The 16590-nt window shown below is 40.4% G+C and overlaps 1 protein-coding gene across 1 annotated transcript; it reads left to right on the forward strand.

The window, feature by feature from the left end:
• Positions 1-475: 475 nt before the first annotated feature.
• Positions 476-15444, forward strand: asb2b (ankyrin repeat and SOCS box containing 2b). Its single transcript, XM_060933144.1, has 8 exons — positions 476-603; positions 1350-1513; positions 2348-2485; positions 7377-7622; positions 11459-11630; positions 12111-12711; positions 14345-14492; positions 14681-15444. Exons 1-8 carry the CDS (start codon positions 476-478, stop codon positions 14857-14859), a joined length of 1776 nt encoding a protein of 591 aa, XP_060789127.1. The 3' UTR covers positions 14860-15444.
• The last annotated feature ends 1146 nt before the right edge of the window (positions 15445-16590 follow it).

Consider the following 16590-nt stretch of genomic DNA (forward strand, 5'->3'; position numbering starts at 1 on the left):
AGAATAAAAAAAAAAGTTTTTTGGAAGATCATGTTTAGTTTTGACTATTGTAGTGATTTCTCTGGAAGCCTGGGTGTAAGATATGTGCCATTTTAATGCCATTCACATACTACAGTATTGAAATTCTGCAGAAGTAATGGAATTCGAGCTAGAGCACAAAGATGCTGGGGATTTATTGTGTAGTATCTGAAAGTAGATCACTCTCACCTTGGTGACTGCATGATCAGTAAGCCTGAACCGGCACAACAGGAAAACCAAAACAGAATGAGTATAAAGCACGCCCACTGCTTTATGATGTCATTTTGATAGTGCAAGCTGCTCATACATGGAGCTCATACCTCAGTGGCCTCCCCCACATGCAAATGCCTAAAATTACCTCCGGCAACAGCTGAGCCTCAGGCCAGCTCTCTCTCTCTCCGTCTCTCTCTTCTTTCTCTCTCGCACTCTCTGTCCCTGTTGCTTGCTTTATGTGAACATGACGCAGTTTAGTTATGCAGAATATCTCTCATTGTTCCGTTCCAGTGGAGTGAAGAGTCACTGGCTGGGTTTTGACAGCGGAGCGTGGTGCGAGGATTCTGGTGACGTCACTGCAAGCCTATCACAGTGAGTCCTTTGTGTCTAGTTATTGTCTAATCCAGATGGTTACTCCAGTTGGCCTTATTTACATAAATATTTGCATAAAGAAATATCCGATTTCAAATATAGTCATGTGGTGAGAGTTGGGTTAAATCACAGCAATTTACTCCTGATCATTCCAGTGACTCCCAATTACCTTTCTTAATGCAGGATAGATAGATAGATAGATAGATAGATAGATAGATAGATAGATAGATAGATAGATAGATAGATAGATAGATCGATCGAACGAACGAACGAACGAACGAACGAACGAACGAACGAACAGATAAGACCCAGCAAGGGCTGCATGGTGGTGTAGTGGTTAGCACTGTTCCCTCACAGCAAGAAGGTTCTGGGTTCGAGCCTTTCTGTGTGCAGTTTGCATGTTCTCCCCGTGTCTGCCTGGGTTTCCTCCCACAGTCCAAAGACATGCAGTTAGGTTAACTGGCTACTCTAAATTGCCCATAGATGTGAATGTGTGTGTGTGAATGGTTGTTTCCCAAGCCCAGATATAGAAAGGTTGTGTCAGGAAGGGCATCTGGCATAAAACTATGCTCCAATTAATATGACATGTGGATCAGTAGGATCCACATGGACCTCGACCTGGCAGCAATGCTGGACAAGGAGGAAGAAGAAGTAAGACCTAGCGAGGAAAAGCTCACTTCCTACGTAAACTGCATGTGTAATGTCATGATGCCATCGAAGGTTTACAAATGACATACATTTTCCAGGGAACCCATAATGCTGGCAATTAGGAGAGGTGATGTGCAGACAGTCACTGAACTAGCAACTTCTATATCATGCATCCAGACCCATAGTCCAGTGGAAGACTGGACAGCCCTACATGAAGCAGCGTTTTATGGACAAGCTGCATGTGTAAAAGCTCTACTTAAAGGTAAACCTGTGTTCTGGATATTTGTAATTGTAGCTACAGAATGTACAAAAATGTTGTTGAGTCTGTCTTTTGTTGCTGTCTCTTAGATGTAACTCAAGAATGCAAAGGCAGCCTGAGCTTGCAGCGGAACACAGTTTATTGCTATAATTGTTTCTGATGAATTTTACATGGAAAGATAAACTTGCTCAGCAAGTTGAACGACTGTTGTGGGTGGTAGAAATGGGCAACTGGACTTGCTTGAAGATTCTTGAAAACGTTTCACCTCTCGTCCAAAAGGCTTCCTCAGTTCTGTCTGACTAATAGGGAGTATCAGATATTTATCCGAGAGGATAAATATCTGATACTCCCTATTAGTCAGACAGAACTGAGGAAGCCTTTTGGACGAGAGGTGAAACGTTTTCAAGAATCTTCAAGCAAGTCCAGTTGCCCATTTCTACCACCCACAGTTTACTATGACCTGGATGATTGAGAATCTTCACAGACTTGAACGACTGTTGTGTCTTTGGCTTTATCATCTGCTACACAAAATAGATAAGTTTAAGCCAAGAATAGTGTCCTGTGGGTTGGGGGGTTGGGTTGTTTTTATGCACACAGATAGGAATATGTGATATTTCTGATCCAGTGGGGACATTTGACTGGTCTCCATGAGAAAAACTGCTTTTAAAAACTGTAGCTAAGGTTGAGATTAGACATCAGTGGAGATATTAATATCCCTCTCATATTAATGCAGCTGTACTTAGCTGCATTAATATCAGAGGGAGATTCTCACAAGGATAGTATAACAACCGTGTGTGTGTGTGTGTGTGTTTAACACAGTTAAACCCACTTCAGTAGATAAGCGCACTCTCCAGGAACAGACTGCTCTTCTAATTGCAACTGATGGCAGGCACCTGGAGTGTGTGAAGTGTCTTCTGGAGGCAGGTGCAGACCCAGATATCAGCAATAAACACAAAGAGACACCACTGTATAAAGGTATGGACTGCTATATTTTACAAACAACATCAACGTATTGTGCTTTTATTTGTGTATAACGCATGTGTATACAGTCATGTGAAAAAGAAAGTACACCCTCTTTCAAGTCTAGGTTTTAAGTGTCAGGACATAATAAAAAATCATCTGGTCCTTACCAGGTCTTAAAATTAGGCAAATACAACCTCAGATGATCAATAACACATGACATATTCACCCTGTCATTATTTATTCAACACAAAGTAAGCCAAAAATGCAGTAGCAGTGTGTGAAAAATTAAGTACACCCTTCCTGCTTCAGTAGAAATTATGAAGCAGCCAGGTGTTGCTGATCAAATGAATTTGATTAATTGATCATCACCAAGTGTGGCCACCTCTTAAAAAGCAGAAGTTTGGGCAGTTTGCTGGTCTGGAGCACTCAGATGCATGTTAACACAATGCCAAGGAGGAAAGACATCAGCAATGATCTTAGAGAAGCAATTGTTGCTGCACATTAGTCTGGGAAGGGTTATAAGGCCATTTCCAAACAATTTGAAATCCATCATTCTACTGTGAGAAAGATTATTCAGAAGCGGAAAACATTCAAGACAGCTGCCAATCTTCCCAGGGGTGGACGTCCCGGCAAATTTACTTCAAGGTCAGACCGTGCAATGCTCAGAGAAATTGCAAAAATCCCAAGAACTACATCTAGGACTCTACAGGCCATAGTTAGCATGTTAAATGTTAAAGTTCATGACAGTACAATTAGAAAAAGACTGTGCAAGTATGACTTGTTTGGAAGGGTTGCCAGAAGAAATCCTCTTCTATCTAAAAAGAACATGGCAGCACAGCTTAGGTTTGCAAAAATGCATCTGAACAAGCCACAAGACTTCTGGAACAATGTCCTTTGGACAGATGAGACCAAAGTGGAAATGTTTGACCATAATGCACAGCACCATGTTTGGCAAAAACCAAGCACAGCATATCAGCACAAACACCTCATACCAATCATCAAGCACGGTGGTGGAGGGGTGATGATTTGGGCTTGTTTTGCAGCCACAGGGTCTGGGCACCTTGCAGTCATTGATTCAACCATGAACTCCTCTGTATACCAAAGTATTCTAGAGGCAAATATGAGGCCATCTGTCCAACAGCTAAAGCTTGGCTGCAATTGGGTCATGCAACAGGACAATGATCCCAAGCACACCAGCAAATCTACAGCAGAATGGCTGAAAAAGAAAAGAATCAAGGTATTGGAATGGCCAAGTCAAAGTCCAGACCTCAACCCAATTGAAATGCTGTGGCAGGACCTTAAGACAGCTGTGCATAAACAACTGCCCTCAAACATGAATGAACTGAAGCAATGTTGTAAAGAAGGGTGGGCCAAAATTCCTCCACAACGATGTGAGAGACTGATAAAACCATACAGAAAACGATTGCTTCAAGTTATTGCTGCAAAAGGTGGTTCTACAAGCTATTGAATCATGGAGTGTACTTATTTTCACACGTGGATCCTGCATTTTCACTTAATTTTTGTTAAATAAATAATGACACAGTGGAATCTATTGTGTACTGCTTTACACCTGAGGTTAGATTTGCATAATTTTAGGACCTGGTAAGGATCAGATGATTTTTTGTTATGTCTTGATTGGTAAAACCATGTAACTGGAAGAGGGTGTACTTTCTTTTTCACATGACTGTATGCATGTGTGCTTGGTGTGTGAGCATTGTTAAATTATGTGAGAAAGTGTCTGAGTAAGATGTTGGTCCACCATGAGTCACCACAACTTCAGTGTATCTGGAATTGTACTAGAGGGATGAACATCAGTCTTCCAAAAGAGATTTCATCAGTTGGTGTTTTGTTGATGGTGGTGGAGAGCACTGTCTAAGACTTCAGTCCAAAATCACTAATATCCATAGTACGTGATTTACATAATTTCTCATCTCATCTCATTATCTCTAGCCGCTTTATCCTTCTACAGGGTCGCAGGCAAGCTGGAGCCTATCCCAGCTGACTACGGGCGAAAGGCGGGGTACACCCTGGACAAGTCGCCAGGTCATCACAGGGCTGACACATAGACACAGACAACCATTCACACTCACATTCACACCTACAGTCAATTTAGAGTCACCAGTTAACCTAACCTGCATGTCTTTGGACTGTGGGGGAAACCGGAGCACCCGGAGGAAACCCACGCGGACACGGGGAGAACATGCAAACTTCGCACAGAAAGGCCCTCGCCGGCCATGGGGCTCGAACCCAGGACCTTCTTGCTGTGAGGCGACAGCGCTAACCACTACACCACCGTGCCGCCTTACATAATTTCTATGCTCATTATATGATTTAATGAGCCTCCTGGAAAAGACCACTCCCAACAGGATAGAAACTTATTAAAAATAATCTTTTGTTTTCTTTTCATAGTGTACAGTATTTTTAGAGTGATTGTATTTTTAGCCCCTAAACTAGTAAATTTGCATGAGGTTATGGTTTTGATAGAGACTACAAAGCACTTCTGTTTGTCACTCTGGATAAGGATGTATCCTAAATAATCTAAATGTAAAAATGTTTCATCATTAGATAAAAGTGATCAGTCAGAATGTACATTTCCAGTCAAAAGTTGAGGCACACATACCTATTCATAGGTTTTTTTCTGTATTTTGACTACTTTCTACATTGTAGAACAATGCTGAAGACATCAAAACTATTAAATGACATATGGAACATATATGGAATTATGTGGCAAACAAGAAAAGTGTTGAAAAAACCCAATATGTTTCATATTTTAGATTCTTCAAAGTATCCAGCATTTACCTTGATGACGCTTTGCACACTATCGGCGTTATCTTAACCAGCTTCATGAGGTAGTCACCTGGAATGCTTTTCAATTAACAGGTGCCTCGTCAAACGTTAATTAGTGCAGTTTCTTGCCTTCTTAATGGATTTGAGATCAAACAGTAAATAGTAAATAATAAAAATACAGTAAATAGCCCTATTCCACAACTGTAGTAATCCATATTATGTCAAGAACCACTCAACTAAGTAAAGAGAAACGTCATCCATCATTACTTTAAAGGTAGACTGCCTTTCAGATTTTTCAAGTGTAGGTCATAAAAAGAATTTTCCCTGACACTCAATTATTTTTGTTTAGTGGACCAAAAGTTACCGAATTTGAATCACAGACTTCCAATTTTATTATTATTTTTTTTAATCAAACAATTAATGAATTTATTTTTTCCTGCTTCACCATGACCCAATTCAAGATACTACATCATGTATCACGTGGTGGGCTTTCCCTGTTCGCACAAGGCATCGTGAGATACAAATTTGGAACGGGAGAAAAAAATGGAGGATGTGAGTGTACGAATGAAACGTGAAAAACCGACTACAGTAACGGAAAGAGAGAAGAAAAGACGTAATGTTGCGAAGGAAAGGAAATGCAGGACCAAACTAATAAATGTCAGCGGTCAGCGAGCACCTCGGTGTGATCAGCTGTTTGTTTAGCAACAGAATGACGTAACTGTCAGTGCACAGTCATGGTAAACCTGTAGATGCCAGCTACTGTAAAACCCAAAAGAAGAAAAAGAAGGTGAACCTGCGCATGAGCACACAGACCTTCTCTGTCTGCTTGACTGCGCGAAGCGAATAATTTCATGCACATTATTTGCTCAGGAATCCCCTCAAATGAAATAACTTCCCAGCCACAGAATGGCCTAATAGTTTGTGAGATATTACAGAAATAAACATATATCACAATGACCAAATTTCAGAGGGAACTAAATTTCACCGATTTTATGAAATCCAAAGGCTATCTAGCTTTAAGACATGAAGTGTCTTTTAATTGATTAAAATAAAGAAAAACACTGAATTAGGAGGTATGTCCAAATTTTGACTGTTACTGTATAGACAGGGAGAAAAGAGGACTCAAATCATGCCAGCAGAAAAGTCTCCTACAGCATAACAGAGCCACCAGTTTTTCCTTTAACCCTCATCCTACCATGCTATTTTACACCTTAATCTTACCATGTGGGGTCCGTTTGGACCCCAATACTTTTCTTTAAAATTAAAGCTTATAAAGACAAAATCACCAGATAAGTTTTGTTCAGAACATCTTGTATTAATAACAGCAATACACTAAAGGGCCCAAGGCATAAAGAACACACTTAACCTTCATCCTACCAGCCAATTTTACATACACAAACTACCAGGCGGGGTCCGTATGGACCCCAGGAGGGAATACCTTGAAATCAATGCAATAAGAACCAATTCAATGCAGCAAACAGACATAACTTTATTGAAGAACAAAATCCACTATGGCTGAATATCAATGATGTATTATAAATGCAATAACATTGCAATAATATTGCAATAACTAGCATACATGTAGCAAATTATAGCGCCACAAAAAAAAAATTGGCATTATATACTTGATTTTTGCAGCTCATGCAGCTGTAAAACATTCTGGATTACAACTTAGGTCTTTTCTTACAGAATTTAAAACAAAAAAGTAATTGTAAAATAATTTAGGGCTTTTGTTTTGCAGCCTGTGCTTATTGCAGCAGTGGGGTCCACACGGACCCCAAGAAGGAATGCCTTGGTAGTTTCATTATGGAACATAAAAGAAATAAAAGAAGTTAACTTTCAGTGTGCTATTCAATTATAAAATGAAAGACAGATAAACTTTACTCTGGGGTCCGGTTGGACCCCAGTAGCAAATTAATTATACCTTCACAATGCAAAAAGCTGATCTTCCGGTGCTTTACTGTTTTAATTAAGACATAAATTCCGACAAATTCATAAAACGGTGAGGCAGTATGTCACATATTTTTAAAATGGCAAATAAACATATAGGTGCGGGGTACAGATGGACCCCACTTGGTAGGATGAAGGTTAATTTGTTTCTTGTCTATATTTTCAGCTTGTGAAAAAGAGAGCATTGACATCGTGAGGGTGATCCTAGCATTTGGTGGTTCAGTAAACCAGCGCTGCCAACGTGGCTGGACAGCTCTCCATGAAGCAGCAAGACGGGGGAGCACACAGCTCTGTGAGGTTCTACTTCAAGCTAGAGCTGCCATTGATGCCACCAATGCTTACGGTATCACTCCACTCATAGAGGCAGCTCGGCATGGCAGGACAAATATTGTGAACTACCTCATTAGTAAAGGTAGGCCAACGACCCTGGACTTAATGTTTATACTATTTCATCATCACTGGTAGGCTGATAGGAGGTCTGTTTGAAGAGATGATATTTTCAGAAACTGATAATTCAGTAGCTTTGTAGTGTAGGCATAATATGCCATCCAGCTGGCTATTTTTATTTAATTAGCTGAGATGGGTGAAAATGGCACTGCAAGAATCCTAGTCTTCTCTACAAATACAGTACACGTCAGTGAATCAGAAATAGACATGGACAGGGCAGATGAACTGAGGAGGTCCTGATTATTTATTGTCCTCTCAGAACATGTCACATCAGGTGACTGGTAGTGAATAGTCCGAAGTTAAGGTTCAGAGGTAGTGGTCAAAAGACTTGCCAGATAGACACTCTTGTGCCCTTGAGCAAGACATTTAACCTTCAGCTACTTCAATTATATGTGGTGTTATAGAACAGTGTTTGCAGAATTATCACATGTAATGTAAAGACCCTGTTTGGAACACTGCTGTCAACTTTGTACTTGCTGTCGATCTAATCAGAAATAAAAGCTTGTAATCTCCAGATAAAATCGTGTAAATGATGTAAATTGCAAGAACAATTAGATGTGGAATATCAGGGGAAAGGTCTATAAATAACATCATATCAATAGTTATTATCTCATCTCATCTCATTATCTCTAGCCACTTTATCCTTCTACAGGGTCGCAGGCAAGCTGGAGCCTATCCCAACTGACTACGGGCGAAAGGCGGGGTACACCCTGGACAAGTCGCCAGGTCATCACAGGGCTGACACATAGACACAAACAACCATTCACACCTATGGTCAATTTAGAGCCACCAATTAGCCTAACCTGCATGCCTTTGGACTGTGGGGGAAACCGGAGCACCTTGAGGAAACCCATGCAGACACGGGGGAGCATGCAAACTCTACACAGAAAGGCCCCTGCCAGCCACTGGGCTCGAACCCAGGACCTTCTTGCTGTGAGGCGACAGTGCTAACCACTACACCACCGTGCTGCCCTAATAATAATAATAATAATAATAATAATAATAATAATTGTTGCCAGGCAAAACAAACCTTGCCCGGTAGAACTTATGATGAATATGAAGGAAGATATTACGAAAAAACGATTTTGACCTTTTTGGTGACCTTGACATAAACATGGTTCTGATTCTGATTCTCTGCTGCTTTCAGCCAGTCAGAACACACTGTACTGCTCACTGCTCTCAGCCAATCAGAACACACCGTACTGCTCTCACACCATACTGCACTATTGTTACACTCCTACATTCTTACAGCACAATGATATAGTGGCTACCACCTCTATATGAGGCAGTAGTCACAAAAACCTTGACCTTGACCGGATGACCCCCAAAATTTTGGAGGTACTATTTGAGACCAATGTCCATCTATCCTGAAAGTTTTATGAAGATTGGTCCAGCCGTTTTCCCGTAACATCATGCACAAAGAAAAAGAAAGAAAGAAAGAAAGAAAGAAAGAAAGAAAGAAAGAAAGAAAGAAAACAAACAAACAAACAAACAAACCCAACTGAAAACAATACCTTGCCCGGTAATAATAATAGTAATAATAATAAGGGGCAGCACGGTGGTGTAGTGGTTAGCACTGTTGCCTCACAGCAAGAAGGTTCTGGGTTCAAGCCCAGTGGCCGATGAGGCCCTTTCTGTGCGGAGTTTGCATGTTCTCCCCGTGTCCGCGTGGGTTTCCTCCTGGTGCTCCGGTTTCCCCCACAGTCCAAAGACATGCAGGTTAGGCTAATTGGTGGCTCTAAATTGACCGTAGGTGTGAATGTGAGTGTGAATGGTTGTTTGTGTCAGCCCTGTGATGACCTGGTGACTTGTCCAGGGTGTACCTTGCCTCTCGCCCATAGTCAGCTGGGATAAGCTCCAGCTTGCCCGTGACCCTGCAAAGGACAAGCGGTTGCGGATATTGGATGGGATGGATAATAATAATAGAAGAAGAAGAATATAGCTTGATATTATTACTCAGTAATTATTCAGATTTCAAATTAGGTTAGAATTATGGCAACTTCCCAACATTACTCAGACAATCAGAATGTCTTTACTGTTAAGAAATCACAAAATGGATCACTTTCATGCAGAGGACTTACACCATTTAATAAGTGAGTGCCCAAAAAAGTGCCCAACCTTAAGTGAAACCACTGTTCCAATTTTCTGCTTATCTGGGCAGTATTTTACAACCCTATTGGAACAACTTGTTTAGAATATATATTACATAGTTAGTCACTATTTTATAAGCATAATATTATAGTAGTTACATACTGTATGTACTGTATATAAGCAGCCACTGTTTAAGAATGATTATCAGATTGCCATAGCCTGCTTATATACGCTTTGGCTAAGTGTAAGGATTTTTAATATAGTTGTGGTTGTAATATCTGCTGTAGTCTAATAACTAAACACAGCGGGGTCATAGCAGCATGAACTGACATTATAGATCAAGATTCAAGATTCCTTTATTGTCACTGTACCGTACAGTACAGTGAAACTGAAGCAAGCAATCCAGTCGGTGTATTCATACAAACACTTAGTATTAAGGGGAAAAAAATGTCAGATCTGTACAAGATAAACATTCAAGCAAAAAGATAAACAAATCTGTACAAGATAGATAGATAGATAGATAGATAGATAGATAGATAGATAGATAGATAGATAGATAGATAGATAGATAGATATGTCAATAAAAAAGATAAAGATATCTATACAAGAACTGCTTAAAAAAATAAATGTAATTCTGTGTATCTAGAGGGGGCGGCAGAGTGGTGTACTGGTTAGCACTGTTGCCTCACAGCAAGAAGGTCCTGGGTTCGAGCCCAGCAGCCGGCGAGGGCCTTTCTGTGCGGAGTTTACATGTTCTCCCCGTGTCTGCGTGGGTTTCCTCCGGGTGCTCCAGTTTCCCCCACAGTCCAAAAACATGCAGGTTAGGTTAATTGGTGGCTCTAAATTGACCGTAGGTGTGAATGTGAGAGCGAATGGTTGTTTGTCTCTGTGTCAGCCCTGCAATGACCTGGCGACTTATCCAGGGTGTACCCCACCTCTTGCCCATAGTCAGCTGGGATAGGCTCCAGCTTGCCTGTAGAACAGGATAACCGGCTACAGATAATGGATGGTTGGATGTATCTAGGGTGTGACCTATGATACAGCATGACGATCAGTCAGTGGGTTATTGCACAATGATAAGTGAATGTTTTGCACAATTAGGCGTGATAATCGCACATTTGCTCATGTTGACAGAGTGTGGCTGAGCAGGAGCAATATAAATAAATAAATATATGTGATCAATATAACTCCAAGAGCCAACTGGACACGTCATTTACATTTGTTCCAGAAATACCATCCATCCATTGTCTGTAGCCACTTATCCTGTTCTACAAGGTCGCAGGCAAGCTGGAGCCTATCCCAGCTGACTATGGGCGAGAGGCGGGGTACACCCTGGACAAGTCACCAGGTCATCGCAGGGCTGACACAGAGACAAACAACCATTCACACCTACAGTCAATTTAGAGCCACCAATTAACCAAACCTTCATGTCTTTGGACTGTGGGGGAAACCAGAGCACCCAGAGAAAACCCACTTGGACACGGGGAGAACATGCAAACTCCACACAGAAAGGCCCTCGCCAGCCTTGAACCCAGGACTTTCTTGCTGTGAGGTGACAGTGCTAACCACTACACCACCATGCCGCCTTCCAGAAATACCATTTTTCTGCATTTTGAGTGGTTTTTTTTTCTGTTTGGCATGTGTTCTTGTAAATAAAGTTGACTGGAACTTTAAAGTCCATGGCAACTCGGCTGTTTTATATCTCCAAAGGTGCTGGTGTGAACCTACAGTCATGTGATGGGACTACGGCTCTGAGTGAAGCCTGTAAACATGGTCATAGAGAGACAGTAAACTTTTTGCTCAGACACCATGCAGATGCCAATAAATGCTCCAAAACTGGACTTCTGCCTTTGCACACTGCTGCTCAGCATGGCCATGAAGAGTAAGCACATTCATCTGCCAAATACAGATCTCTTAGTATTATCCATAAGTTGTTTTCAACATTAATAATAATCTGCCATTCCATGGCTTTTGAAATAGCAGCTTCTCAGCAGCTGCAGTAGAAGCTGTTGTCAGTGACAGGTGTATGTCAACAGTATGACACAACCCAACGGCCTCCTTGTCATGGCCCCCTTTTAGGGGGAGCAATGCATTTGGGTGATGGGGGTGGGGTGAGAGAGCAGGTGGTGTGACAAAGTGCATTATATCAACAGTGCCTGTCTTGACAGGTGATGCAAGCAAAACATTTTCCTTAGGTTGCAGCTGCCAAGAATGATCCTACAGATCAAGTGTGCTAAAGTTGTACAGAGTATGAACTGTTAAAGTGATCTTTAAAATCAAGCCTATTTGTCAACACATAGGATAAATAACTAGTAATTCATTGTATGCTAACTTCCTTTGTTTTCTTGTTTTATTTTCCTAGGATTGTGTCCTTACTGCTGCCTGTCACTAGTCGTGCAAAGATACGACAAAGTGGCATCACCCCACTTCATCTGGCAGCTGAGTTCAACCAGGAAAATGTTGTCAACGTCTTGATCAAGTCAGGCTGTGATGTGAACACAAGGCTGTCTCACGAACGCTCATCCATGTTTCATGACCGCCGCAGCACCGCTCTGTACTGTGCTGTCACAGCTGGTAATGGAGGAGTTGTGGACTTATTGCTCAAGGCTGGTGCAAACCCCAACTTGGACCCCCTGAGCCCCCTGCTAGTTGCACTGCGCCAGGGCTGTTTTAGGACTACATCTTCACTGGTGGAACATGGAGCAGATGTTAATGCTCGTGTACCAGCTCATCCCACTGATTTTCCAGGAGCGCTGTTATATACCCATAGCTTGGGAATTTTACAGTACCTGTTGAACAATGGATTTGAGGCACAGGAATGTTTCAGGTGTGACCATACAGACAGCAGGCAACCTTCTAGCCTCAGCAGAACGGAGAACACAGACCTGAGGACTCACTCAGCGACAGGAAATGGATTTCCATCACAAACAACCTGTACAGAATCAACAATCAGAAATCTACAGGTACAAAAACTGTAACTTTGGCCTTTACGCTTATTGTTTTTTTTTAGTCAATAATATAACTATATGAACTTTTATTATTTACTCTTCAGTCATAACTCAGCTGCAAAGGAGGCAAACTTGCAAAAGCAGTATAACTTGGCTCAATGAGTGGATTGGAAATTTATATTTCCTGATAATTTATTGGATGTAGGTTAGCCAAGTTGCATACAATCCTCCATACATCACTACCCTCTACTCTGTCTGCTTAACATTAAGTAGAAACTATTTCACTTAAAAATGCCTCTGTAAATTTTCAACATAATGAATTCAAAGCTTTAAAAAAAAAGTTTAGTGTCAGATGTTTCATATATTTTACCATAGATTGTTTAATTCCACTATAGTGGAATACTATAGTATATAGTATATAGTATATAGTATATAGTATATACTATAGTATATTTTAAAGAGGGTTAGCACCCAATAAACAAACATTAACATTATAGCGTACCTTTGAAGATGCCTTAGCTTTCTTAGGAGGTATTCTTAATATTATATTACTGTTATATTTCCACAGTAACATTTCTATATTGCTGAAATTAACAGAATAAAGTATGCTGCAAAAGCAAGTCAAGTTCTATGTACTGTAAGCCTTTGATTTTAAAGGTAGACTGCCTTTCAGATTTTTCAAGTGTAGGTCATCAAAAGAATTTTCCCTGATGCCTAATTATTTTTGTGTAGCGGACCAAAAGCTACTGAATTCGAATCACAGACTTCCAATTTTATTAGTTTTTTTTTTAATAGAACAATTAATGAATTTAGGGCCACGTGGCCCTAAATTCTCTGCTATTTTTTCCTGCTATTTTTTCCATTACCCAATTCAAGATACTACGTCATGCATCACGTGGTGGGCTTTCCCCGTTCATGCAAGGCATTGTGGGATACAAATTTGAAACAGGAGAGAAAAATGGCGGACGTGAGTGTGCGAATGAAACATGAAAGGCCGACTACAGTAACCGAAAGTGAGAAGAAAAGACGTTATGTTGCGAAGGAAAGGAAACGCAGGACCAAACTAATAAATATCGGCGGTCAGCGAGCACCTCGGTGTGATCAGCTGTTCGTTTATCAACAGAATGATATAACTGTCAGTGCACGGTCAAGGTAAACCTGTGGATGGCAGTAATGCGACACTGTGGATGCCAGCTGCCATAAAACCCAAAAGAAGAAGAAGAAGGTAAACCTGCGCATGCACGCACAGGACTTACTCTGTCTGCTTAACTGTGCGAAGCGAGCGGTTTCATGCACATTATTTGCTGTGGAATCCCTTCAAATTAAATAACTTCCCAGCCACAGAATGGCCTGTTTTGTTTTTTTTTTTTAGATATTACAGAAATACACATATATCACAATGACCAATTTCAGAGGGAACTAAATTTTACCAATTTTATGAAATCGAAAGGCCGTCTAGCTTTAAATTAAGCAAGTATGCCTGGTAATTTGCATGCTACAAATGACCAAAGTTAATTTGAAAATTGCGGTTTAGTGATATACCTAAATGTCATTTAAATTATTACTACATAATAGTCTACATATTTCATACTTCTGATACAGCCCTAAAAACCTGTGCATCTTTATTTTGCCCAATCTCCATCTCCAGTTTTGTGAGTGGATTTCCTCTGTGAGTCATATGGCTGCACCTCTGATCACCTTGCTACTGGATTATGTTGGAAATGTCCAACTGTGTTGTAGAGTCATTGAACAATTAAAAAGCAAAAAAGAGTGGGCTGCCATTAAGGAAAAAGCAAGTAAGTAGAGGTGTCTGATTTCTCTTTTATAGATTTTTTTTTATAATTCTCTTTCCTTTATAGCTTATTCCAAGGTTCTGCCTTTTTAAACATATAGACTATCTTCCCTTACCAGTATAATGACCTCTGTATGTGGTGTGCATATTATACCATTGCGTGAAAGTGACCTGTGTAAAACTTCTTCACAGCATCTCCTCGTCCACTGATGCATCTGTGTCGGCTGAAGGTTCGTGAGCAAGTTGGTGCCCAGAGACTGACATCTCTAAATACTCTTCCACTACCAGGCAGACTGCTGCACTATCTGTGCTGTTCACAGGACAGCACTACACAATTTACAATCCTCAAGCTTGGGTCAACTCTAACATAAATTGCAAGTTGCTTGAAATTTCTATTCTACCTTTTTTGTATCGTTTGTATCAGTCGTGCTTTTTGTGGTTGTGCACACAGTTTTATCTGTTTATAAAAAGAGATGAGAGATCACATTTTAGGTACTTCTAATTTATGATGAATACTTGTAATAGGTATACAACTGCAATTAACCATTCAACATAACCAAAGTGATGATTATCTACAAACAAGCAATTGTATTTATTACACTGGGACAGAGACTGAACAAGATTCATGTGTGTTGTGAATGAAAACAGCATTTAAACATAACGTGAAGACTCCTCACTGAAAATGATGTAATTTTTAATCATGTGGTGTGTGTGTTTCTGAGATTTGGTAGTCTTCACCTTATCATGGACCCTACATCAAGTCAAAATGTGCATTCTTAGTGAAGTGCACCAATTATACCGTACAAGTGAAACCTAAAGAAACCTGCTTGCACTGATATGTTCATGTGAATATCCTTGTTCAGCCTTTCGCTTGATGTATTGTTGAGATGAGTTTTAGTGTACTGAAGATGTTTGGATTTATGCATCATATAAGATGTGTGAGAAGGACGTACATGAAGTCAAACAGCCAAACAATGAACTGTGAAAAAGAGCACATGTTGGTATTAAAGTAATATTTTTAAGTAGTTTTGTTGAAACTGAATTATTTGAGGTAGCTGGTAGCACATTCTAATCATGATTATCAATGTTTACATGTATTTTATCTAAACTCTGTAAAGAATTAGCCTGTGTTATGAAATGTCCCATTCCCTGTACAGAAGACACAACATTTACAGTCATAAATCCATAATTATGTACACTTTAACCCCAGTATTCCAACACACTATTCCAATGAGGTTAATAGCCTATTAAGTGTTAATTAAGGTTTCTAAAACAGTCTTGGTAAACACTAGAATAACTCCAACCTCAGTAACATGAGATTATAGCTTAATTTTTTTCTGAGCATGCTCCATTGGCTATGGAGCCCCTAAAGCCCCGAAAGGTGATAAGATATATATAACACACACACACACTGATCAACCATAAAATTAAAAACACTGGCAGTTGAAGTGAAATAATTAATTAATATTTAATTAATTAATAAATAATTAATAAATAATTAATGTAAAATTTTTTAATTACAGTGGCACCTGTCAAGGGGTGGGATATATTAGGCAGCAAGAGAACAGTCAGTTCTTGAAGTTGATGTGTTGGAAGCAGGAAAAATGGGCAAGTGTAAGGATCTGAGTGACTTTGACAAGGGCCAAATTGTGATGGCTAGATGGCTGGGTCTGAGCATCTCCAAAATGACACATCTTGTGAGGTGTTCCCAGTATGCAGTGGTTAGTACCTACTAAAGGTGGTCCAAGGAAGGACAACCGGTGAACCAATGACAGGGTCATAGATGTCGAAGGCTCACTGATTCGCATGGGGCATGAAGGCTAGCCCATATGGTCCAATCCCACAGAAGAGCTACTGTAGCATAAACTGGTGAAAAAGTTAATGCTGACACCTTTCTGGTTTAGCCTTCGACACCCATGACCTTGTCATTGGGTCACCGGTTGTCTTTCCTTGACCACTTTTGGTACTGTAGGTACTAACCACTGCATACCGGGAACACCCCACAAGATGTCCCATTTTGGAGATACTCAGACCCAGTCGTCTAGCCATCACAATTTATCAAAGTCAGTCACATCCTTACGCTTGCCCATTTTTCCTGCTTC

Source organism: Neoarius graeffei, chromosome 11 (assembly GCF_027579695.1).
Source record: "Neoarius graeffei isolate fNeoGra1 chromosome 11, fNeoGra1.pri, whole genome shotgun sequence".
NCBI classification, from domain to species: domain Eukaryota; kingdom Metazoa; phylum Chordata; class Actinopteri; order Siluriformes; family Ariidae; genus Neoarius; species Neoarius graeffei.

Coding starts and splice junctions, on each gene's coding strand:
- asb2b (XM_060933144.1), top strand. CDS start 476: ATGACGCAGTTTAGTTATGCAGAATATCTCTCATTGTTCCGTTCCAGT. Junction 7,623..11,458: donor GAACTACCTCATTAGTAAAG/GTAGGCCAACGA, acceptor ATATCTCCAAAG/GTGCTGGTGTGAACCTACAG. Junction 14,493..14,680: donor TGCCATTAAGGAAAAAGCAA/GTAAGTAGAGGT, acceptor ACTTCTTCACAG/CATCTCCTCGTCCACTGATG.